Here is a 25,414-nt window from a genome sequence, read left to right on the forward strand (position 1 = left end):
AATATGGTGGTTTAAATAAAAATAGCCTCCATAGGCTTATATGGAGTCTCATTAGGTGTGGCTTTGTTGGAGAAAGTGTCACCGGAGTGGGAGTTGACTTGGTCATAGCAATAGAACCCCTAAGATAGGTACCCACTGACCTCATCCAAATTCTTAATTCTGAAACCTTACACTACTGAACAGGTAAGTCACTGAACTTAGTGTAAAACATTACTGCTATTCCCCCCTACCCTTGACTTCCCTTTTTTTTAAATTCTTTTATTATTCTTTTTTAACAAACGGCCCCAGGGATAGGGACTGGGGGAAGAGAAGAGGGCAGTGAGACTCAGACCCGACCCCTCCCCACCCACCCCTTCCCCTTATATTTTATAATCTATATACAAGCCCCGGGGATGGGGTCAAGGGGAACTCCCTCAGCGGGGTGGAGGCAATCCAGGCTCCTTCTCCCCCCGGGGCCCGGGCTCCTCTGCTCTTCGGGGAGGCCCTTCTCGAGAAGGTGGCCCTGTCCGTTCCCAAGGCTTCGGCATCCAGCGCAGGGCATCTGGTGGGGAAGCCTGAGGAAGGATGGGGTACGTGTGGAAGAGTGAGTTAGCAATCCTTCAGAGGCTCAGAAGGGGACCTGCTGTACTGGGGTAGGGTCACTCCTTCACCTGCTGGTAGAGGTCAATGCGCTGAGTCCGGAATACTCCACTGTAGGTGGAAGGTGGGGCCTTGAGCCGGGAATTGAGACCAGAGAAGGGCCTAAGGGAGGAAGGGTGGTCAAGGTGAGCCCGTCTTAAAGGAAATCCCTGGGGATGCAGAGCCTGGGTTCCATTCCGGTTTTACCTTCCAGATGGGGGAGCCCGTGATGACCCAGGACCCCCAAGGTTGCTGCTCAGCTTTCGGTAATCCTGGAAAGGCTTTAGCTCTACTGGATGCAGCTGAAATAAAAATAATTTATCCTGTGAGCTTTCTGTCTGAACCACTTACCCTTTTAGACACACACACACAGACTGAATCTTCCTCCCACTTCCCACCCCTCAAACACTGGATCTTTACACCTTACCTCCGCTCGCCCCAAGGTAGCGGGGAAGGGCCTGGCGGGTGAAGGTAAGACCCGGGCAGCAGGAGCAGGTGGGGGCCGCACAGCCAGGTTGGGGGGCTGGAGAGCAGGACCCACAGGTAACAGAGAAAGAGGAGGTGGAGCAGGGGGTGGCGCTGGCGGCAGGGAGCCGAAGTTCACCACTGGCAGCTGAGAGTCTACCACAGGTAGAAGCATCTACAAGAAATGCCCAGTCAGCCCATCAGAACAGGAAGAACACGGGAAAACCCTAAGCCAGAGGCAGAGAGTAAAACAAAGTGGGAAGATCAAAGATACCTGCTGCGCAGGGGCTCCTGAAGGAAGGAAGCCACTCTGGCCACCTGGCTGCAGAGGGGTAGAGTAAAAATCTGAAGGGGATGGCAGATCCTGGCGTACCTGTTGGGAAATGGGGGAGAGGTCAATTCTCAGGTGTGTGCTTTAGCTCAAACTTGTAATCGCAACTACATGATGTCTTCAGGCTCTCCTGGGTGACAGAGTCAGAAACCACAACAGGTCAAGTCCCCCAAGAACATCCTCTCTGCTGCCCTGGCAGCTGCCCACCTCATACCTGAAGCAAGGGTGGGTCAGGCAAAGGGCTGGGGCAGAAAGCTGCAGAGTAGAGGAAGGACGGTGGAGGGTAGAGAACTCCCCCAGCAGGCAACTTCCCCAGCTCTGTGGCTTGCAGTGCTGAGAAATCCAGAAACTGGCCCTTGAGAGCTACCCCAGAGAGCAGTGCTGAGGGAGGGGCAGGACCTGGGGGCAGATACAGAGGCTGTGACCTGAAAAGAAGTTGGGGAGGAGAGGTGTTATTCCTTATCTGGAGTGATACCTTAACCCTCTGTTCTTGCATCCTCTCCCTCTGTGCATGTGGTCCCTGGGTAACCTGGTTTTACCTGTACTGGTGTACTGAGGGTGTCCCAGGCCGGAAGCCTCCACTGCTGGGATGTAACTGGGAGTCGATAGGTGCACCCCCAGAGACCTGCTGGAGAAAAGCAAGACAGGAGCAGCTCGTGTCTTTGTTCAAGAAAAGCAAACTTGGGCTGCATATATCTATGTATATATATGCATATATATATATATGTACTGCATAGTGGGAGAGGGCTTCACTGACACTGAGCCCCCAAGTCTGATCTCTAGCACAGTGTGATGGGTAATCTTGGCTGTCAACGGGATTGAGAAACACATAGGTGGCAATAAGGCACCCTTCTGTGTTTGGGTGTTTTAGAAGAGAGGGTTAAGTAACCAAGGGAAGAGCGCCCACACCAAAGTGGGCAGCACCATCCCACAGACCAAAGGCCTGGACACAGTACAAGTGAAAAAGCAGTCTGGTAGAACCTTAGTTCCTAGGAAGACAGATGTCAAAGGTGGCAACCATCAAGTTCAAGGTCAGTCTATACTATAGAGTAAGCTCAAGGCCAATTTGATTAACTTGGCAAAACCCTGTCTCAAAATAAAATATGAGGACAGGTATGGAGAGATGGCTGTCAGTTAACAAGCATACTTTCCCAGGCCTATGGCCATTCGTAACTCTGGCTCTAGGGAAACCAGACTGCTGGCCTCCGTGAGCACCTGCAATCATGTATTATGTGTACCTACCCACACATAACTTAAAACAGAGAGAGAAACCCCAGTGGTTAAAGGAGGTACACTGGCTGTTCTCTAGTTCCAAGGACACTCTACACACATGGTGCAGACATGCAGGCAGAACACCCATGCACATGAAATAAAAACTTCCTGAGGGGGTGGAGGCACCAGACCACCCATCCTTGGAGGAAAAAGAAAAATGGAACACAGTGGAAATGATTTATAAATTAACCAACTTCAGGGCAGGTGAGGGGGTAAAGGCCCTGCTGCTGACACGTGGCAACCTGTACCCATCCATGTAGAGGTGGAGAGGAGCAAAACTGTCCTCTGAACCCTGCTTGCAGCGTAACACATGCACTGGGGCACACACCTGCTCGCAAACACACAAATTAAAATTAAAAAAATAATTTAAAAAAACAAACAAAAGAAACCATTATCCAGCTGAGCAAGTTGGTAGGGTACATCTTTAATCCCAGCACCTGGAAGGAAGAGGCAGGTGAATCTGAGTTTGAGGCCAGCCTGGTCTACATACTAAGTTCCAGGCACTGTGTCCAAAAAAAAACCCAAACAAAAACAAAAATAAAACAAAAAGGAAAAGGAAAAAGAACAGAAAAGACAAGACAGAAAGGGGGCTTACGGTTAAAAACGGAGCTTACTTGGGAGTTCGGAGGTCCAGGGCTACCATAGAAGACCTCAGGGTACAGACGCTGACCTGAAGGGCTGGGCTCTGGACCACACTGCCCAGAACCCAGACTCTTGGCCTGTGGCTCAGCTGAAGCAGAAGCACTGGGGAGCAGCTCCCAGTCTCTGGATATGGGCACGGCCTGAGCAAAAGAAGCCTTGTCAAACTGGAATGCTTACATTGGACAGCAGTCGTTCTCTATGTGTTAGTCACGGCCCCTTTGAGAGTTGAGCCAACCCTTTCACAAGGGGTTCTGAATCAGCAGATATTTACACTGCATTTCCTAACAGCAGTAGAATGACAGGACAGTTATCAAGGAAGTAGCAATGATTTCAAGGCTGGGGCCCCCTGCATGAGGAGCTGTACAAAGGTGGCAGCATTGCTGGGAAGGTGAGACCCACTGCCCTAGATGCTCATTACTCTTACTCGCTGGCATCAAAACTCACAGGCTTCCCACCTACCTCTGTGGCTGATGCCGCCAACTCCTTCTCTCCTTTTAAAGTGTCTCCTACCACTAGGCACAAGTCTGAGTCCTGTAATGTGTAGGGAAGATTGTAATGGAATTCACGCTTCCTTCCATCCCATTTATCATTCTCATACCCACTCAAGGACATGTCCAAGCACAGCCCATTCAGACCTTGTTGGTCGTGCCAAACTCAACTTGAGAGCCCGCTCGGTGGGCTGGTCGGAGAGGGCCTGGCTCTGGGCCTCGGTCTGTGCGCTGTGATCGTTCTGTGCCTATGGGACCAGGGGGCAGAGGCTGCTCCCGGGGCAGCTCCTAGATTGAGAAACAGTGTATTTGGGTGACAGAGAAACAAGCCAAGAAAAAGCAAAGCACACTGGCAAAGAAAGGACAGTCGATCAGACATGGGGCGAGGAAGGGCCCTGCTGACATTTCTCGTCCATCCTTCATCTTTACCTTTCTTTCCCCCTCATGGGAAGCAGGTGGCCGTCTCCTATGAGGTTCGGAGGGTTCAGAGGCAGATGAACTCTCACCAGGAACAGCCTTTAGGGGTGAGGGTCCTCCAGGCCGCCTGGGGGTCCCTCTGCTGACCCCTAAGTCCTCCATCGGGAACTGCGTTGGCTGCAGGGACCTGATGACACCTGAGAACCTCCACTCAGGTCCACCCCACTGTCAGACTGACTCATCTGAGGAGCGGAGAAGAAGCAAGGTAAAACACCCGGCACCTGAGAGGCGTCATATACCAACCAACACACTCAATAAACCCTCACCCTGGCTGCCAACCCCTTCCCAGTGTCTACTCACCTCTGTGCCTGCCACATCCTCAAAGGGGCTCAGGGGCTCCATCCAGGGCTCTATGGAGCCAGGCTGGTAACTCTTTCGGCTTGTGGCTGGAGAACACCGACCATGAGGCAGACCGTGAGAAAACTAAGACCCACCTCACCCCACCATGCCCCACTCCAATCTTTCCCCTCCACCAGCCTTACCAGTATGTAAACGATTCCAGATGTGGGGAGTTAGGGCCTCTGTGCCTGTATCTCTGGATTCTTCCTGAGGGCCTGGGACCTCAGGCTTAGAGCCCAAGAATCCAGAGCTATGAGAAGCTGGCACAGTTTCCTAAGGATGAGAAAACCCAGAAGGGCAAAATACAAATAAGCTGGGTAGAGCGAGGAGCAGCAGCAGGGGAGAGAAATACATGGGAGACAGTGGTGGGGGCAAATGAGAATCTGGGGTGAGAACCAGTGAGCAAGCAGAGCAGCAGTGTAAGAAGCACAGAAAGCATGACCAGTGACCTTCAAGGGTGGGAGTGCAATGAGGCCCAGTCTCCAGACCCATCCCTCACCTCCTGCAGCAGCTCCGGTTTTCGGGGAGGCCGCTCCCGCCGTTTCGGGGGGAAGGGATTAACCCCGGCAGAGTCCCGGGGAGTCCCGCCCACCCCCCTCACCATCGGCCCTGGCTCCTCGAAGTGGGGGTCTGGGGAAAAGGGGAAAACTGTCAGCATCTACCCCATTATACCACTGACCCTAGCCTGCTCTCCCAACTCCACCTCTCAGTCCTTCTAGTCCTTTAGAACCCAATTGTGGGGGAGGAGGGCCCCCATGATAACATCTGTTCCCCAGTCCAGCACCTGACCTTTGGGGGGATGGAGTCATTCCCACCCACTTGCCTCCAGCTTACCAGAGCTGATAGCGTTGCTGGCCCTCGGGGGGTCATAATGGGTTGGGGGCCGAGGGGAGGAGCCCTGAGGGGCTTGGGGAGGCCCAGGCTTAGGCCTTGGGTGCCCCCCTGGTGCAGTTACATTTCCTTGGCGGCTGCTAAGTTGGGCCAGAGCTTGTTGGATGCCAGCAGGGTTGCTGTGGATAACTTGGTCCAGGCGGAAAACAGCAGAACTGCTGGGGGGTGGCGGAGGCAGAGGAAGTCCCGGAGGTCGCTCCTCAGGAGGACGGCTAGAGAGGGCAGAGCATCAGCTCCAGGGCTCACTAAATTCTTACCCCTAGAAGTCACATCTACTTTCTAGCTTCTCCACTGGCATCCTATTCTCTCCTGGGAAAACCTTTCCAAGTTTTCTGTTTACAAAGGTGTGCTGAGAAAAGCACACACCTCTGGGGATGGACTCATTCCCACTCACTTACCTCCAGCTTACCAGAACTGATAGTGTCACTACCCCATCGGTGGGTGGGTGGGTGATAGTGGGTTAGGGGCTGAGGGGGGAGCCCTGAGGGGTTTGCAAACATATATGAGGACTGCCAACTCTAGCTAACTACCAAGACAGAGGCTCCATAGTCCCTTCCTGAGGCCTGACTTACTCATAAAACTCCTACTCCCTGGTACCCACCCTGAACCCAGCAACCACAAGAATACACTTAGCCATCTACCCTTACCCACCTTCGGTTTTTGGGAGAGGGCCAACTCCTCTTATCCCCTCGTCCTGGGCCAGTCCGTCCCCCAGGGCCTGCACCACCACCTCCACTACTGCCACCACCGCCAGTCTTGCCCCCAGCGCCTGGGCGCCGGTTCTGACGATCCATGCCTGGCCGCTGACTGGAGAAGCTCCGCTTGCTCAGATCCTTGGCTCGCTGACTCAGGTCTCCACGAGACATGGTTGAAATGCCTGGTCCGGCCCCACCTGAATTGCCCCCAGGAGTCCCCACAGCTTTAGAGGTTATAAGTGCTGCTGGGGGAGTCTCCTTGTCACCCCGGCGCTCACTGGCAAAGTCGCTGCTCTCTGATGCAGTCTCCCATTCCTCATTGGCTTGGTCTGAGTTCTGGTTTGACAGATCAGGAGACTTAGCAGCTGTGCGGCGAGGGGGTGGGGGAGCTGCGACTGTGGCCAGCGTCTCCGTGGGTGCAGGGGTGGAGGCTGGAAGGGTTAGGGGAGGGGGCTTGCCATCGGTGCCTCTGGCAGCATTTTCCCGGTCTTGTTTCAGCCTTCGGAAACGTGGTGGTTTGTCCTGCTGCTGAGCCCTGCCATGTCGCCTCCGCCGGGGTCGCTCCCCGTCTTCCATGCCCACACCCATGTTGCCAGCTCGGGACATGGGGGACAGAGGCCCTGAGATCAGCTTCTCTTTCAAAGGCTCCTTATTTGGGGGCAAAGGACCTGTTGGAGGTTTCTTTGGAACCAGGGACTTGGCTGGAGGGCTCCAGCCAGAGCAAACAGGAGGGGGCCGACCCCCACCTCGGCCACGGCGCGATGGCACTCCTCTGGGAGTGAAGACACGACCACCTCGGGCAGTGGAGAATCGGGCTGGGGCTGGTGATGGGGGAGCTCCTGGTTGTGGGGGGGCAAGAGGGACCTGAGCTAGCGCTCCCTCCTTGGGTGGAGGGGCTTCCTTGTCAGAGGGTGCCAGGTCACTCTCATGAGTCTCACTGCCTGTTTCAGAGCCACGCTGGCGACGTCTCTTGGGGATTTCTTCATACTCTGAACCCTCACTTCGTGTCTCACTGGCAGTGCGGCCTCGGGGAGCAGAAGGGTGGTTTGTTCCTCCTGAACCACCCCCTCGCCCATCGTCTCCTCGAAACTCTCTGTAACTTCGGAATTCACGGCTCCGGGCTCCCCGACCCCGGCCCCCATAAGTTCCCCGGAAACCCCTTCCTCTGGCAAAATACTCGCCTCTGCCCCGACCACGGCAAGACGTAGGGCCTACTCTTTCATAGGAATAGTCCCTTCGAAGTCTAGGCGCAGGAGATAGGTTCCCACCCGCTGGGGTTTCTTTGGGGCCCACCTTGCCCTTAGCTGTCTTGAGTGCATCTGGCTTTGGGACCTTGGGGGTTTCATCCCCTGGTTCTAGGGACTTAGGAGGCAGCTCATCCGCTTTCACAGGGGGTGGTGGCTTTTTATAGGCCCAGCTCGGCGGGGAGGGACACCAGGTCCTCTGGAGGGATGCCACGTCGACAACTGCCTGGCGGGGCCCCAGCGAGTCTCAGTACGATTCTCTCTGCGTGGTGGTGGTGGGCCTTGGCCTCCACCTCCAACTCCTCGGGTAGGCTTTCTGCCTGCTTCTGGCCCGGACAGCTGTGCTGGTTCCTCCTTGGGGGGTTCCTTCTTGGGTGGTGGAGCTTGCATCTTGGCAGCCTCATCATTGCCTGGAGGCCAGGGTAGTGGACGGGGTCCTGGGGGAGCTGATTCTTCCAGAGGGAATCTCGAGATTGGGGGCCCAGGAGTTCCATTCTCTGGGAAACCTGGATAATTAGCCAGATAAGGTGGGGGGGGAGGTACTGGAGGAGTCTCGCTCCTGAAGAGAAATAGAAAAGTTTGTTATGAGGATGAGCACAAGCAGAAGAGAATGAAGATTTAGACACTCCTTCCCCGTGTACGTTATCACCTCAGATAACCCCACTACTCTCAGGCCTGCCCGGCTGCTCCCTAACAACTCACCTCAGACTCTTCTCCTCCTCATCTGCTGCCTGGCGCAGTGGTGAGGTAAGAGGGCGAGGATCGGTGGGTGTGGTGGTAAAGACATCTCCTACCCAGGCCAACTTGGGGTCCACTGGTGGGGTGCCCCGTTCCCGTAACAGAGGGGGTGCATGGCGTTCAAATGGCTCTGAGCTTGAACCCCCACTGTCTGAGCGTTCCCGGGGAACCAGGCCTAAGAAAACAAATCACCATCATGGGCCTTCCATGCCAAAAGCACCTGTGTTGAGAGCAAGCAGCACCCACAGCTCCTGTTCTCTGAGGGTTTTGCCTTTCTTGAGAAAACAAGCCAACCACTCAGCTTTCCTTTGACGTAACCAAGCCCCACGAATAAGATGCCCAATGAAGGATCACTGCTCACCTCCTCTCCAAACTCAGTCTCACAAGACCCTCTAAGTGCTAAGCAGATACACCACCATGTTCCCTGGCTATCCAGTCACACAAAGACACATTCCCTCCTGGGACCAAGGAGGTCACCAGCACTCCCATGGGCCCGTACCAGAGGGATGCACACCAGGAGGGTAGAAGTCCAGAGGGGGCCGGCCCTGGAGAAGCCGAGGGTCCACGTAAGGAGGAATCATCATCCAGCGGGGATCAAAGTTCATCGGAGGCATCGGTGGGGGCCGGCCCAGAGCACCTGGGTACAGGGCTTTGGGAGGTGGGGGCGGTGCCTGTGGGGCAGGTACAGCTCCCAGGGTCACAGGCTGTGGTGGTGATGGGGGCACTGGGGCAGGAGGGGCAGTGCCTTGTTGTTGCTGCTGCTGCTGCCACTGCTGCTGCTGCTGCTGCTTCAGGAGCTGCTCCTGCAAGGATGGAGATAGGATGAAAAGGTCACCATAGCCTTACCCAAGGGCCTCCATCTGTCCATCAGTACAGAGGACATTAAGGCAGTGACATGACAGAGATGGGATGGAGGGAACTGTGCTACAACACAGACAAACCCAGGCCTGAAGACATGGAAGGGCGGTGAAGAGACAGAAACAGCCCCCAAATGGAAAGACCTTGGCTTCACCTGTTGCTGCCGCTGGAAGCGAGGTGGCAATGACTTCTGGTATTTGGGATAGCCCAAGCCCTGACTGGGGGGCTGGCGAGTGGGACCAACGCCATCACCCTTGGGTTCCACCTTTGGGGCTGGGGGTGTGGTAGGTGCAGGAACCTCTTCTGGTGGTTCAGGACCCTCTTTTGAAGGCAGCTGGGGTTCCACTGCATTGAAGAACAGAGTGGCTTGGCACATCACAACAAATACCCCAGAAATTCCACCCCCAGTTAAAGTATTCAACAAAATACCAATCCTATTTAAAAGCCATAAAAATACTTTAAAGCCTCAAGTATTCCTGTGATACTAACAAAAAAAATACAAAAGCAGAAAATAGTAAAGTTTTGTTCTACACAACACTTTAGATTCTCTTTCCACACATCCCACCACTCACAGAATTCAATAAAACTTGTCACTGTCTCCTACTGACATCCATCTTCAGTACCCGGTATCCCCTTAAGCCTAGCAGCAGAGACTTGACACCCAGTAGACCCTATTCCTTTCTCCATACCTGGGCTGGCTTCGAAGCTGCCACTGCTGGTGCTACTGGCAGTGCCACCCCCACTCACCGGAGTGGGGGCTGGAGGCCCAGCCTGAGTGGGGGCGGACTGCACGGGAGGGGCGTGTGCTGGCTCCTCAGGGTCTTTCTCTGGGGTTGGGGTTGGGGTTGGTGTTGGTGGCAGAGCTGGAGGTGTAGGGGTCTCTTTGGGGACTACAGGTGGTAGAGCCGGGGCAGGAGGAGTAACAGGTGGGGCTGCAGGCTCCGCTTTGAGCCGCTTGTCAGGTGCCCCGAACTTTTCATCAAGACGCTTAAGTTTCTCAGCACAGGCTGCCCGGCGCTCCTCCTGCATGCGTCGCTCTTCCTCTTCTCTGCGCCTTCGGGCCCGTTCCACTGCCAGGGAGATCTCTGAGGAAGATTGCTTTCGACGCTGTCGCCACGCCTCATCCTCATCTTCAGGTGCTGGGGGTTTGCAGGGAGGACCCCCTCGATCCTGGAAATGGGCAAACCCAGCAGGCCAGGCATGTCAGTCATTCTACCTTCTACTACCTCTTTCAAAGACCAAACAACTGTCTATAGCTACAGGATAAGAGATCCAGGCCTTGGAATTAATGGTCTCTGGATGAAAACAAACTCCTCACCCTTGTCTCTGTTCCTTTTTTTACTATGGAGACCTAAACATGCAGGCCTTCCTTCCCAGCATCACAAGCTCATATCCCCAACTCCCCTAGAACCAAAGGCTCCCAAACTTTTCTTAGGTACAACCCTAGTCCTACCCTAGCTTCCTGTCACTACCTTCAATTATTCAGTTGATGCCCGCTACAGCTGACACTCTCAACCCCGAATTGTAGATACTCACTGGGTAGTCCCCAGGGGGCCCCCAGTTCCCGACGGGCCCCCGGTGAGGTGGAGGTGGGGGAGGCTTTGGGATAGGAGGAGCAGCTGGCTCTGTCTCTGAAGGCCGAGAGTTCTCTGTCCAGGCTGTCTTGGGAGGGGGCAGTTCGCTGCCAGGGGAGGTGCCCTTTTTGCCATCTGTCTCAGGTTCCTCACCAGCAGCTGACTGGGAATCCTTGCTGTGGGCAGATCACAGTATAACTAAGCTCTGCTATACCCAGCCCTTCTATGAGGCTATGACACCACAAGAAAAACAGCCCCCTCCTCAGTGCCCTAACTCACTGGCCCTCAGCTCCCTCCTCGTCAGAGTCTCGCCCATCTTCCTCATCGCTGAACTTGAGCTTTTCAGTGTAGTCAACCTCCTCGTGGGCCCCTGAGGTAAAAGAAATTGACATTAAGTGAACTAAGCAGTGTGCTCTCCCATCCCAGACAGCAGCTAACAGTCTGGAATTACAAACAGCAGTCAATGCTAACTGTCCTCACTCGTCCCACGTCCTGTCGCCCTCATTCTTCAGTACTTGGCAGCACTAAGCTTCCTATCATTCCCTCTCACGCCTGTCTTCCTCTACATGACCCACCATTTCTTCACGGTTTACTTTTGAGGATCCAAATATTCATATTCACCTGCCCAACCATCATCATTTTCCTGGTCCAATTGGTCAAATTCTTTGAGATTATCTTCTTTAAGAATAGAAGGCCGACCCACAGGCTCTACAAGGCGCATTGGTGGCCCTGAGCCCCGGGGGCCCGCCACACGGGGAAAACGGCTGTGTATTGGGAAAAGGGGGCAATGTTAAATACAGCATGTAGCAGAATCAAACAAAACTGAACCTCATGGCAGAAAAACCATTTCTTCCCAAGTAGCTCCCCGTTTCCCCCCAAATAACCCAGAATTTGCTTACTTACCTGGGCCCATCAGGAGTCGGGTATCTGTAAGGCCCCTGGGGTCCATAGGGCGGAGGAAATGGGAGATATGGGGGATACATCTGCAAAGGCCCAACAACAGCTGCTTAGAGGGATACATAACCTGCCAGCCCTTAAACATCTCATCCTCCCATCCCCCTATCTCACTAGGGTCTACTCTCTGTGTCTTCTATAGACTAAGTCCTAATTCTTAGCACTCTGGCCTTTTCAGTGCACCACTCAAGTAACAGAGCCAAACTCACAAAGGGCGGCATCATTCCGCGGTAGGGAGGGAACTGGGGTGGGCCTGAAGGCTGCAGCCCACCCCGGGGATCATGACCATGATGAAGTTTGGAGTCCGGGCCCTCCAGTTCATCAGGGCCACGCCCACCTCCGTCCCTCCAAGTTGTAGAATCTGTAGTTTAGAAATGCAAAGAGGGAGGAAAAGAAAAGTTACCACTGATTTGGGCCAAGTGAACATGCAAAAAGATGGGGAAGAGCACGAGTAGTCAGCACACAGCTCTTCCACAGAACAGGCGTGATCCTGGCTACAAGGCAGGCACACACTCACACAAGGCAGCCACTCACTCTGGGGGCGGAGGCTTGGTCCGGGCCCAGACGACTGTTCGGCAGACTCCCTTTCCTTGGCAGCCTTGTCCTGGTCGCCAGCCGCCTGCAGGGTCGGAAATTCCTCTCGAGAGAATCGCGACAGTAGGCTTGATGCCCTTCCACCTGTTGAAATGGGGGTGTACACCAAACAGGGGCTCACTTCCTGAACATGTACATAAAAATGGAAAGCTCTAAATCCTGGGCGATCTGGACACAAGACAAAGGATCTCTCCTGAAGGGATGCGCGTCCCCTGCCTCCCACATGCTCCAACACTGCTGCCCTCACCATCTCCATGGGCTCCATGGGTGACACTGGCCTGTGCCCAGGACTTTACCCCGCTTGGAACCGAAGGAGTGTTCTGGAGAAGCAAAGGTAAGGAATGGTCATGAGGAGAGAAGAGTAAGGGTCATTCCTCCTCCTCCGACCCCTCCAGTTCCCCAGGTACCTCGGGGGCTGTTGGGGGTCGTTTCGGCTGGTTGGAGGCAGGCGTCTGTGAAGCCGGCAGTGGCTGCGATTCCGGCGGCTGAGCGGTTGAGGCATCGGAACTGGGATGGCAGGAATGGAAAAAGGTCATCCAGAGTGGGAGATGCCACTTCCTCAGTACTCTAACTGGCACAAAGCTGGGACTGACCCTAGCCTAGCACTACTATCTGTAAATACTAGAATAAAAGAACTGTCCCACAGGCCTTGACTTCTCTCCATCTAAGTTTAAGGTTTCATTTCTTTGTCATCTATCAAACTAGATGCAGAAGGAAGGTGTTTCTCTCTTTATCTCTGGATGAAACAGACCAGGCCTTAAACTACTCCCAAATTCAGAGACTCCTCAGGTTCCACAGGCCTCTGTCTACCTCTTGGGGTCGGACTGCTCCTGTTTGCTTGCCCATCCTGTTCCGTCTTTCGGCACTAGTGAGACATTGGGGTCATTGCCTTTGTTCTCGGCTTTCAGGCTTGGAAGGTTGGCTGGGGGCGGCATACGCCGGGCAATGGCAACTTTTCCGAGACTCTGCAGGCCATGTCGAGGGGCAACTGAAGAAAAGGTTGAGAGAAAGGGTGAAATAGGCCCATCCACAGATCCCATTTAGACAACCCTCCCACCTTTTCACTATAGGAGTCTCTCAAAAACCATTCCATCACTCAATAATCTCTAAGCTCAACATAATCGTCGCTCTGTGGGATGGTTGATCCTGAGCCTGCGGTGGGCAAGCTGGTCCCAGACCTTTCCAAACCCACCACATTTCTTTGCCTCCGATTCTTACGTGTCCAAGGACAGGGAACCCAAAACACGCCTTTGTAGGAGGATGACCTGTGTTTTACCCAGAGTCCAGTACCCCCTTTAGCCCTGAAGATGAACTGAGGTCTCCAGTGTTCCTCTGTTCTGTTTGTTGCCTTTGTTGAAGAGCTCTAAATCCTACACCCCACACATGCTCAGCCTGCAAATATCAGAAACTTCTTTGCGGGACCCTCACCGGCGGGTTTCTGGATCTCTAAGGACTTGCCCTTATACGTATCAAACAGGTTGAGCGAGGAATACTTCTTTCCATCCTTCCCCTTGGCAGTCGGCCCCGAGCGATCGGACATTGCGCTGGAAGCTCATTGAGTACGTTGGGTCCTGCAGGCACCTCCCCCAAAACGAGCCGGTGCCTGTGGGCCAGAGAGTAGTGAGCTCAGGTTCTGCCCCTTTCACAGACAAAAGCCTAGAAGCTCTCTGCATTCTCTTTAGGGGCCAGAGATGTGGCCCTCTAGCTTGTGTAAACTACTACGGTCTCTTAAGCAACCACAATTCACTCAGCTTCCACAGCCACAGTCCGTTCTCCCTGATTATCCTGACAAAGAAAACCAAATAACAACCTGGTATCTTCCAGATCTATCCTTTGTGCCACCTTAGAAATGGCAGCCAATCCTTCACTCCTCCAAAATAACTTCAGAGCTATATGATAAAATTAAACAACCAAGTCAAAGCCCCAGAGAAAACCAGAACGAGGCGCACAACTCCATCCAGCAAGTATGAGAACTTCAGATTGCCAACCTATTAGACACCAGCTCCCTAATCACGCCCCAGGGCCCTGTGTCCCAGGTTCCATTCCCAGCAGCCTTAAGTCCCATCTGGGGAGGTTTGAAGGAAGGTATGCTGGGAGCTTAAGGATTTTTATGAGCTTGCTCTGCCAGACCGGGAGCTGGTGCCAGCATAAGCCTTACTAAACAACAGGGGCTCCACACAGTCCCAAGCTGAACAAAACCCCTGTATGCAGAATACTCCATCTATTCCTCAACTAGCCCACCTTGGCTCTCGGAAACAATTCTGCTTACAGAAAAGAAATAGAAAAAAAGAAAAGAAAAACATACTAGTGGACCCAATGAAAAACTGAAGGAAAACACAGCATAATGGAGCTACCTAAAATACCCTGTAACCATGGGCCAGACAGCAGAGGGCCAAAACGAGAAGCAACTACAATTTTTATCCTCATCCAATCTCTTCATAAGCAGTCATTTGTTTCCTTAACAGCCCTTACTCGCCAGGCAGGCCAAACTCTACATCTTAGTCCGTTCTAGAGTGACCAGGCATTCATTTGTGGGTGGGAACAGTGTGAAAAGGAGAGATGGGAGATAGCAAGAAAGCATGCAGGCCTAGGATGAGAGCCAAAATCGGGGAGAGAACTTTACCACGAGCCAGAGGCAAGAAGATGGGGGCTGCTCTATAGGCAGGCACTTAAGGAAGCCAATCTGAAATCTACCATGAAAAGGGAAAAGGGCAGAAGTCGCGGAGCAGACGGATTTAAACAAATACGGAGAGAATGAACGAGGGAGCAGGGAGGGAAGCAAGGACGGATAAGGAAGGCTGAGAAGGCGGCAGTGTCAAGGGAGCTCGGGAGTAAAGAGGAAAAAGACAGGGCTATCGGGAGAAAAGGGAAAGCCAGAGGCTTGGGGAATGCAGAGAGGCAAAGATGCTGGGCGGAAAGCAGGGCTCCAGAATGGGAGTGACTCAACGCGAAGACCAAGAAAGGAAGGGAACCATCGCGCCGGGTGGTAGTAAGGGCTCCAGGAATCGGGAGAGACCCTCAAAAGGGACGGCTACAGGCGGCGGAGGGGCCACAGCAGGCCCGCGGGGCCGAGGGCGCGACGCCGGCAGGAACTGCGGCCTGGAGCGCGGTCGCGGCCTGAGGACAGGGCTGCTCGGCTGCAGTCGGCCCCCGGCCCTCCTCAGCGGTCTGGGAGCGGCCGGCGCAGGCCGAGGGGGAGGGGCAGGCCGGCGGCAGGAGGACAAGATGGCGGCGGCTAATGGCAGCTTCTCTCCCGGCCCGCCGCCGCCGCCGCCCCGCGCCGGAAAGGGCGTCAGCGCCCGGCTCGTCCAGACTCACCTGGCCGGGTGCGTAGGGGTCCGGGACCCGGGTTTAGAGGCTTCCCGGGGCGGATGGCGGCGGGGCGGGGGCGGATGGCGGCGGATGGCGCCGCGCTCGGCTCCTCCCGTCTCCCTCGCTCACTCCGCGGCTGGGCTCCGACTAACGGCCCATCCGGGCAACCGCCGCCCCCGGGAGCACCCCCCACCTCCCGCCTCCCTCAGCGGCTGGGCACGCCCCCTGATTTGCATAGGGGCGGAGCCCTTCTTTCTGACCCCTCCGCTCTTCAGGGCTGTCCCTACTTTAAAAAAATAAAGGCAGTGTGTGGATGATATTTGCATAAAGGGGAGGGACTTACAGACGCTAGGACGCCGGTTGGCTAGGGAGACGCCTTGGCGTCGGCAGTTGAGACGCGTAGCCCGGGCGGAATGCCGGGCCGTTGGGGCGCAGAATTTACACGACGGATGGTGGGAGAAAAAGGATGCGCATGCGTGTTGCGTCCGCGGAATGGGAGCGGAGAGAGACGCAGGAAAGGGATGCTAGGCCCCGGCCACTCTCAGCGGAGGAGACGGGAAGAACCGCGACAAATGGAAGGGATTAGCTAGTCAAGGGCGGGGTTACATAGACTCTGGAAGAATTTCAGGTTTGGTGTCCATTCGGGAGAGGTAAACGCGTCAGGGAGGCGGGGCTTTCTAGTTATCAAATCACGTCATGCAAATGAAGTGGATAGGCAAGCCAATCAAAGGGCCCACAAGAGTGTATCATTGACTTTCTTCGAGTAGGCGTTCTTCGAGTGGGTCTGGGTATTTGCATAATATATGCAAATAATTTGAACAAAGACAAGGAATGACCTACTACTCTTCCAAATTTTAGCAGCAAATAAGTACGGCGGACATTTGATATTTAATTTTATGCTCAGTAATTTTCAAAAGCGGGTTTTTATAGTTAATGCTCTTTCAACAATGAGTTTCAGTTTTTTGTTTTTTTTTCTTTTCTTTTTTTCGGAGCTGGGGACCGAACCCAGGGCCTTGCGTTTGCTCTACCTCTGAGCTAAATCCCCAACCCCATGAGTTTCAGTTTTAAAGGTAGTACTGTTTCCCTCTTTGTTTCTCAGTACTTGACTGTAGAATCCTTTGCCTCTCACCACACCTACTACCTACTCAGCATTTTCGTGTTAATTTTTATGTATATTGGTGCACTGGCCTTTACAGGGTCTCCCCCAGACACTTTTTTTTTTTTTTTTGAGACATATTCTTTCATCTTTTAGTGAATCTTGACACTTGGGTGAGTGAGCGCAGATTCCATATGGACTAGCCAATGAGCTCCAGCGATCTTCCTGTCTCTGCATCCTGGTGCTAAGTTACAGACACAGTGATCTGCCCAGCCTGTATACGGGTACAGGATGTCCAAACACAGGTCCTCATGTTTGCATAGCAAGCATTTATTCATTTTTATTTTATTTATTTTTATTTTTCATGCATATTTACATAGATGCATATGTACCAAGTGGGTTCTTGGTGCGGAAGAGGAGGTCAGAACAGAATGTTGGATCCCTTTGAACTGGAACCTACTGGTGGTTGTGAGCTCCCAGGTTTAGGTGTTGGGGATCAAATCCAGGTCCTCTGAAAGAACAGCAAGGGCTGAGCCATCTCTCCAGTGGCCATCAGTAACAGCTTGATGTACTAGAGACACTCACAGGATATTGTAGAGCAGCCTGATTCTGCTGGTGGGAGCAGGTTAAAAGATATATGGGGAGAGAGAGAAGGGGAGGGGGAAAGTAGAACTTGGCATCCACAGTAATTCCAGTGCTGCAGAGGCAAGAGACAGGTGGATCCCCTAGGACTCCCTGGCCTGCCAGCTATGCTACTCTCTTAGGCGAGTTCAAAGCCCATGAGAGAACCCACCTCAAAACCACACACACAAAACCAAGGTGGGCATAAACTGAGAAACGACAGCCGGGGTTGACCACTGGCTTCCATGTGTCTGTCTGTCTCTCTCTCTCTCTCTCTCTCTCTCTCTCTCTCTCTCTCTCTCTCTCTCTCTCTCTCTCTCTCTCTCTCTCTCTCTCTTACACACACACAGAGGGAGAGAGACTGTGCGAATCTCAGTCAATTTTGAGAGATATTGAAACTGTAATGCTGCCTGGTGTCAAGGGTTGAAGGATCCTGGGCTCACCTACTAGGAAGCTGCAATTCCAGTTGCTACCAAGGGTTGAAGAATCCGGATTCCCCTCTCTACCTACCCAAGAACTACACTGAGAGCTTTACACTAGAGGGCACCCAAGAACTACACTGAGAGCTTTACACTAGAGGGCGCCAATGCTGCAAATTATAGTTCAGGTATAGGAGAGACGATGAATAGAAGCAAACAAAGGTCTGTGTCTAGATGAAGAGTTAGCAGGACACAGTTAAGAATTGGCATGTGGGGCTGGAGAGATGGCTCAGAGGTTAAGAGTCCTGTCTGCTCTTCCAGAGGTCCTGAGTTCAATTCCCAACCACCATATGGTGGCTCACAACCACCTGTAATGGGATCTGATGCCCTCTTCTGGCCTGCAGACATACAGGGAGGCAGAACACTATATACTAAATGAATAAATCTCTTTTTAAAAGTATTAAAGAATTAGCATGTGCTTGTAAATCTTGAAAGCACCACACTTGGGGTACTGGGCACTGTTAAAACCTTTACGTAACACAAAGTTCTTTAAGGTTTATTTTAAGCACTCTTCTGATCACTTTTCTATGAACCAAAGACTGGTGCATGGGACAGTTTGACTCACTCATTGATGCCTTGTTGGACTCTCTTTCCCTACCTTCCCTGGCTTCTTTAAGAGGAGGGCAGCCAGTCAGAAGCTAGCCGGGGACCACTCTCTGCCAATGTATCCTGGAGCTCATTCTGTAGACCAGCTGGCCTTGAACTCAGAGACCTACCTGCCTCTGCCTCCTAAGTGCTGGGACCTGGGATTAAAGGTGTGTACCAGTACCAACCAGCTCGGTATACACACCTTACAGCACTCTACAGTTTCGGAGAAACCATTTTAGCTGATTGCCCCAGCCCCTGATTTTCCTCAGCCAGGGCTATTCAAACAGTTTGTACTAAACTTTTTTTTGCCTTCACAGGCACCCATAGATTGTATATGATCTTCTGCCATTTCCACAGAGGCCAGAAAGAGAGGGCTACCTTTAGTGACCTCATAGAGATGCTGCTGTAACTGGTCCTAAAGGGACGAAGTTATGAGTTTTACCTTTCAAAGCACTTGCATGAGAGGTTTGCTGTGATTGGTGCTACCCCTTCCCGGGTATATAAGCAAAGATGTCTGGCTCACTTGGGAAGTTGCCTCCCTTGATGTTAGAAGCCTCCTTTCTGATGATCCTCTCTTGCCTACTTTTAGTAGTGTGGGCTGAGCTGGCAGTGGAGAAGCAGCAGATGACAGAGGCGTGCTGCCTGACAGCTGAAGAGGTGGCAGCCCATCAGTTTGAGAGAGCAGAAGAGAGGAGCAAGGGGGAGAGCGGGGTAGAAAGGATGGAGCAGAGTAGAAAACGATAATAAACCAGAGAAGAGCTGGTGATGCACCCATGAGTCCCAGCAGTCAGAAAGCAGAGGCAGGCAGATCTTTGTGAGTTCCAGTCCAGCCTGGCCTACACTGTGAGACAATGCCTCAAAAGGGAGAAGTGGGTAGCTGGAGGGATAGCTCAGAGGTTAAGGACACTAGCCACTCTCTTACGGCTGACCAGGGTTCAAATCCAGCGCCCACGTGGTGGCTCACAACAGTCTGTAACTCCAGTTCCAGGGGATCTGATTCCCTCTTCTGGCTTACACAGGCACCAGACACACATGCAAGTCCATAGACTTACAGGAAAGCAAATCACATCTGTAAAGTAATAATTAAAAAGATAAAAAGATCCAGAGAGACTACAGCCCCAGTCATTGTTATAGAGAGCTGTCTGTCAAGTTTTCAGGACAGATCCTGGATACCCCTGGCCACCAGCTGTACCGCTGCCTGGTGTCAAGGGTTGAAGGATCAGAGGCTCACCTACCCTGGGAAGCTGCAATTCCAGTTGCTGCCAAGGGTTGAATAATCCTGATTCCCCTCCCTACCTGCACAAAGCTACGTCTAGAGTTTTGCACTAGAGGGCGCCATTACTGCAAAACCAGCCATGACGTTTGCTTACAGAACATTTGGTGGCGGTTGGTAATTATCAGGGTAGAAGAGACAGACTGCTGACTGGGACCCTAAGCTCAGGACTTCCCAGACTAAAGCAGAGGATCCTGAGTCTGAGGCCATCTTATGCTACACAATGAGTTTGGGCCGGGCTAAATTACAGGTGAACCTTGAAGAGGGGAGGATAAAAAGGAGAGAGGGGAGGGGAGGGGAGGAGAGAGGGGCAGGGCACTGAAGATTGATTAATAGTGTGACTGATTTTCAGAGCACCAGAGTTTTGTCCCCAACATCCATGCATATCTGGTGGCTCAAACCTGTAACTCCAGCTCCAGGGGGAGCCCGTGCCTCTGGGGTGCTAGGGCACCTGTATCCATGTGCTCACATACAGATAAACAAAAAGGTTTTTAAAACTACAGCCTTGGGGTTGGGGATTTAGCTCAGTGGTAGAGCGCTTGGCTGTAAATGCAAGGCCCTGGGTTGGGTCCCCAGCTCCAAAAAAAAAAAAAAAAAAAAAAAAAAACTACAGCCTTGCTTAGCAGTGTAGTTTAGTAATAAGGAATGTGCTGGAGTCCCTTAATCCCCAGCACCAAATAAAATCTGTGTATGTGTGGTATATTTATGCCCGAGCCACTATGTAGTCCTGGATGACCTGGAACTTACAGTATAGACCAGGCTGACCTCAAAGTCACAGAGATATACCAGCCCGTGCCTCCTGAGTGTTGGGATTGAAGGTGTGCACCACCACGTGTTGGGGAGGGTGCATCGCACACATACAACAGCAGAGGGTCAGAACCTCTGGAACTGGAGCAGGGAAGGCTCGTGTATGCTAGGCAGGCACACTGCTCTGAACTCCACCCTCAGCCCCGGTCCTCTTCGAGAGCAGTGTGCACGCTTACCTGATGAGCCCTTTCCAGCTCCCACCCCTCCTGAAGTTTTACACAGTCACCGGATCTCTCTATGGGGATCACCGAAAAGGACCTCTCCCTGGCTTTGAGGTCTCTCAGACTGGGGCTGCTGTGTATGAAACTCTTTCAGGGAGTAAAGGAAGGCGAGTCGGGGACATATTTTACTTGAGCGCCTGCCCAGTATGTGGGTTCAACTGAGCCTTGGAGGAAGGAAAGAACAGTGACTGGATCTGAATTCTGTGACCAGAGATGACTTACCTGGATCCCTCAGAGAAGGAAAGGCCTGGCCTTGGGTCCTCAGGACCCTTGCTTTTCCTGGTTTGTTGACTGATCCACAATTTCTATCATTTAGAGATGCTGGATTCGCCATATTTGCCCCGATAGCTTCCCAATATATCCCCTCTTCCCTTCATTAGTAGACCGGGGCTTTTGTCTTTGGCAGTACTGGGAATCAAACCTAGGCTAGGCAAGCATTTTTACCACTGAGCTGTAGCTCTAGGCTGGACTTTGGTAGTTCTTCCTCACGAGAATCCCAACATCTTGTTTGACTTTATAGCATCATGCAGCCTTCACCCCACCTGTCCACTCAGTTCAAACATTCCTGAGGACCCGTAACAGGTCAAGCACAAAAGCTTAGCTCTCAGCCGGCAGTGGTGGTACACACCTTTAGTCCTCGCACTTTGGAGACAGACAGGTGGCTCGCTGAGTTTGAGGCCACCGTGGTCTACAGAGTGAGTTCTAGGACAGCCTGGGCTGCCCAGAGAAACACTATCTCAAAAAACAAAACAAACAGCTTAGCTGTCCTTCCCCTTTCCACAGTGATGCCCACGAGACTGGGCGATTGTCAGGGTCACAGATGGTGACATGAAGGGTTGCCACCTTCACCCCTAAGAGCTCCTGTGTGCCTGGACAGATGAAAGATAGCACACCTATCTTCCTTTTGATTTGGTTTGGTTTGGTTTTTCCAGACAGAGTTTCTCTTTGTAGCCCTGGTTGTTGTTACTTTGTAGACCAGGCTGCCCTGGATATGAACTTGCAGAGTTCCGCCTTTCCCTCCAAATGCCAGGATTAAGGTGGTGCACGACCTCCACCGGGCACACACCTATATTCTTTAAGGTCAAAGCTGTCTTGAAACTCTGGAATCTCCCCTCAGTACAAAGAGCTATCAGTCACAGCAAACCCATCCCATAGTAAAAATGCAAATCCTACTACCCTTCCCTCAAAGATGCTTCCTTCTCCCCAGATCCAGGACGGGCGTCCCCAGTAAAGGCAGAGCTGACTTGCACTAGGGAGCATTATTTATTTAGTTTGACTCTGGCTCACAACTGCTTCTTCTTTTCCCATGCTGCTGTCATTAGAAGGTCCTCGGTCCCACCGTGTTATATCCACCTCCAATTAGGGCAACTCAGAAATAGCTTTCTTGGCCGGGGGACCAGTTGGCTTCTGGTGTTCTTTGTTTTTCTCCTCATACATCAGAATCCTGGAAGGGACACAGGCGTCAGGGACAAATCTCCCAAGGGAGCAAACCTTAGGTCGCTTTGAGAGTGCAGACGGGGAGGAAGACAAAAGGCGGGGAACACGAAGCCAGGGACTGTGGGGGCCAGAGCTGTGGATGGGTCGGGGGTCGGTCGATCGTGAAGGGTCTTGGAAGAGTCCCTCTGAGAAGGCAGGGTGGCCGTGGGGACAAGGCTGCGGCTATGGAGACGGCAGGGAAGTCCCAGGAGGTTGGAACCGGATCTCACATTCTCAAGATGGCAGACCTCTTGCCCAGCATCATTCTGAGAAAGTCAGAGTAACTGAACGTCTCCTCGGAGCCACTGGACACCTCTCTAATTAATTTCTTCAGCTCTAGATGGGTCTTGGGAACCCCAAGTTTCTCCAGCATTCGCTTCAAGGACATAATATCTGAAGGTGGAAAAGGAGGGTTCCCCCTCTGTCTGCCATCTTGTGCCTCCGTGTACCCACCCACACCCCCCCTAGTATGACTGGTTGTGGCCAGACCTCTTCCTGTCCATGGGGGACAGAATAGTAGACAAGGGCTCCGTTTCCCCAGGTCTGCACACTAACCCAAATCACCCTTTCTCACCGATATCTCCATTGCCATTCAGATCAAACTCCATGTACTTCGCTGGGTGAGAAAGAGAGCAGAGAGTGTAATTGCTATTGTGGGGGTTTGCGGTAGAGACAGCTGAGCGATGCCAGGGTAGAAGATACAGAAGGAGGGCACGGGGAGAGAGGCTTGTGAGGGAGCCTGGGGGGGTGGTGCTAAGATGGGGAGAGCAGGACAAAGGACCACCAATGGGAAGGAGCAGCTTGAAGGCACCTCCCTCCTTCCCCAGGACCGTCAGCCAGCCTTGCCACGATCTGAGCCCCCAGCCTCCAGCTTCCCTCCCCCCACAGTATCCTCACTCTTGAAGGCCTCCAGTTTGGACTGCAGATCCTCATCACTGCTGTACTTGGGATCATCGAGGAAGTGCTGTTGGGGGCCATAGAGGAGCAGGGGGTCGGATCATCCTGGTCAACCAGAGGAGCTCCAGACACCCCCACCCCCGCCCCCGTTTCTTGGCTCCTGCTTTTACCTTGTTGATCCCATCCAACCTCTCTTCCTGCTGGGCTTTCAGCAGTCCAAAAGCTTTTCCTCCTGAGGGGTACAGAGGTTAACCACCCCTCCCTCCCTTTCGTCCTCCCCGGTGCCCAGCCCAAGTGTTGCCCAGGGGCTGCCCTCTGAGATCCTCCAGCAGCCCTCTGGCTCCCTGACTCATGCTGGCTCCTCGTGCTGTACGGTCCACCTTCCCTACCCTGCAAATCCTTGCTCTGGCTCATAGCTCCTCAGACGCTGGTGGCCTTAGGTGGGGAGATGACGATGAGGCTGCAGTGTGTTGGCTGGCTCCTCTCTGCACCAGCTCCCCAGTCCCTTCTGGGACTTCTCTCACACTTCCCCTTTCTACCCATTCCTCCTTTGCTAACTTCCCAGGCTTCACTTCCCCATCAGCTTCTGCTGACACCAGCATCCCAGGAGAAGGCGGACCAAGTTGAAAAGTAAGATACTGAAAAGCTGCTTTTGAAGGGTGGGGGCAGGGTCTCGTATTGTCCAGGCGCATATTGTCCTGCCTCAGCCTCCCAAACGGAGCGGAGCGGCAGCCCTGTAACACTCCTAGCTCCACACAGCTCCTTCAGAAAGGCAGATTGTACATGGGAGGGCCGTGGAAAGGCACCAGGATCTGGGGGACTATCGTGATGCCCTAGGCCTGCAAGCTAGCACCTAAGAGAGGTTGAGGCTAGAGGATCCTGGGAGTTGGAGACCAGCCAGGCCTACACAGTAAGAACCTGTCACAAACCCAAACCAAGGAAACACTAAACAATGACTTCTTCCCCAGACCCTGGGGTGGGGGCTGGGAGGGTTTACTTGAAATTTCCTCAGGCTTCATGGTGCAGGTTAAGACAAGCAGCTGAGGAGGACTGGCTGACTTTCTCCCGTAGGGAAGAGAGAGTCTGAAGTCTGCAGGCTGCTCCAAGAATGGGGTGAGCTGAGCCCAGGGCCCTGGAAAGGAAAGAAACTTCTCTCAGGGGCTACAGAGGAACACTCAGGACACATGGAGACATGTCCCAGGACGACTTCGGTCTGTGTTCTTCAGGCTCTTGAGTGCCAACCTCCTGCCTCACCTGCTTTGAAATCTTTAGTTGAATCTACAGTCATTTGAGAGTTTAAAGAGACACTTTGGAGGAACAGAAAGTGAGACTGAAAGGGACGGCAGTCGGCAGTCGGAGCCACTTCCTGTCCTCACCAAGGGTTGTGCAAGGGTCTAATTCATGCAAATGTCCTCCCCTCAGGGTTGGGGATTTAGCTCAGTGCTAGAGCACTTAGGCAAGCGCAAGGCCCTGGGTTCGGTCCCCACCTCCGGAAAAAAAAAAAAGAAAAGAAAAAAAAATGTCCTCCCCTCATACCAAACCTTTGTCCAGTCAGGTCCCTGGGTCACCAGAGGAGGCCCTTCCCTTGTTCTCTCCCCTCCCCCAAGCAATGTCCCCTTGTACTGCAAGTGTCCACAGGAGACTCCAGCCTTTCCCTTCCCTTTGTGGTGGTCACCTTGAGCCCCTGTGAGAGGCTCTCGGTGTCTGGTGGGGACAGTTTTCTAGCCACATTCATGCAATGAGGGCTGAATGCCTCCTGTTTGCAGGGCACACTGCTAGGCCTGGGTAGCCAACCGATGAAAAGTCTGGTCTCATGGTGTCCGTATGGAGAGAGCAGGTTTGAATAGCATGGGAGATGGCTGAGAAACTGCTCTCAGGGATGCAAGAGATGCGTGGGTCAAAAGGGAACAAATTTCTACTTTTTTTATTTGTATCTGTGTGTGCGAGAGCATTCGTGGCACAGTATGTGTACAGAAATTACAACTTGCAGGAGTTGGATCCAACCAGTTCCCCAGTTAATGACACTTCACGGGGGGGGGGGGAGTCCTCCAGCAGCAACCAGTTCCTCAGTTCCTGATGGAAACTGATCACACATCCTGTAGTATAATTCAGTTCTGACACTGCCGACAGCCAGTCCTCCGTGTGGAGGGGCTCTGTCCTAACAAGACTGCTCTAGGTTAAGATGCTGGTCTCGAACCCAGGCCTCGTACACTTCTGGACAACCAGCTGTATAAACCAAGAACGCTCTACAAGCCCCTCTTCAGATTTGGTAATTTGCAGAGCTGGCTTATAGGACTCAGGTAAAGCACCTTGCCCTCACTTGTGTTCCATTAGAAAGCATCCGACTCGGGTTGGGGATTTAGCTCAGTGGTATGGAACCCTGGGTTCGGTCCCCAGCTCCTAAAAAAAAAAAGAAAAAAAAAAAAAAAAAAAAAAAAAAAAAAAAAAAAAGAGCAGCCAGATG

At 52.9% G+C, this 25,414-nt stretch overlaps 2 protein-coding genes and 1 non-coding gene across 3 annotated transcripts; all 3 read right to left on the minus strand.

Annotated features, from left to right (window-relative positions):
* Positions 1-413: 413 nt before the first annotated feature.
* Prrc2a (proline rich coiled-coil 2A) lies at positions 414-15,686 on the minus strand. Its single transcript, XM_032888396.1, is given in 36 exon segments — positions 414-554; positions 651-741; positions 826-920; positions 1,046-1,258; positions 1,358-1,456; positions 1,629-1,839; positions 1,954-2,039; positions 3,301-3,468; positions 3,788-3,859; positions 3,964-4,104; positions 4,246-4,378; positions 4,380-4,400; positions 4,402-4,475; positions 4,594-4,679; positions 4,776-4,905; positions 5,132-5,262; positions 5,467-5,735; positions 6,175-7,627; positions 7,630-7,659; positions 7,662-7,693; positions 7,695-8,021; positions 8,165-8,375; positions 8,700-9,003; positions 9,213-9,403; positions 9,748-10,228; positions 10,595-10,808; positions 10,912-11,002; positions 11,254-11,396; positions 11,536-11,615; positions 11,796-11,947; positions 12,121-12,264; positions 12,428-12,500; positions 12,588-12,687; positions 12,991-13,168; positions 13,609-13,783; positions 15,499-15,686. Coding segments are annotated over 35 exon segments (6,477 nt in total). The 5' UTR covers positions 13,721-13,783; positions 15,499-15,686.
* Positions 13,308-13,441, minus strand: LOC116887790. Its single transcript, XR_004386285.1, has one exon. It is a non-coding gene; the product is annotated as a small nucleolar RNA SNORA38 (small nucleolar RNA).
* A 6,135-nt stretch (positions 15,687-21,821) lies between the features above and the next one.
* On the minus strand, positions 21,822-23,477 carry Aif1 (allograft inflammatory factor 1). The gene is made up of 6 exons (XM_032888533.1): positions 23,340-23,477; positions 23,121-23,182; positions 22,951-23,017; positions 22,628-22,669; positions 22,284-22,446; positions 21,822-22,021 (listed from the first exon to the last, which is right to left on the minus strand). Exons 1-6 carry the CDS (start codon positions 23,362-23,364, stop codon positions 21,937-21,939), a joined length of 444 nt encoding a protein of 147 aa, XP_032744424.1. The 5' UTR covers positions 23,365-23,477; the 3' UTR covers positions 21,822-21,936.
* Between the last annotated feature and the right edge of the window lie 1,937 nt (positions 23,478-25,414).

Source organism: Rattus rattus, chromosome 18, assembly GCF_011064425.1.
Source record: "Rattus rattus isolate New Zealand chromosome 18, Rrattus_CSIRO_v1, whole genome shotgun sequence".
NCBI classification, from domain to species: Eukaryota; Metazoa; Chordata; class Mammalia; order Rodentia; family Muridae; genus Rattus; species Rattus rattus.

Bases quoted from the DNA above. Each gene is read 5' to 3' on its own strand.
- Aif1 (XM_032888533.1), bottom strand. From the start codon at position 23,364: ATGAGCCAGAGCAAGGATTTGCAGG. The intron at 23,183-23,339 runs GTAGGGAAGGTG...TGTACCCCTCAG, and splicing joins CCAGAGCAAGGATTTGCAGG to GAGGAAAAGCTTTTGGACTG. The intron at 22,670-22,950 runs GTGAGGATACTG...TTTCTCACCCAG, and splicing joins CAAACTGGAGGCCTTCAAGA to CGAAGTACATGGAGTTTGAT.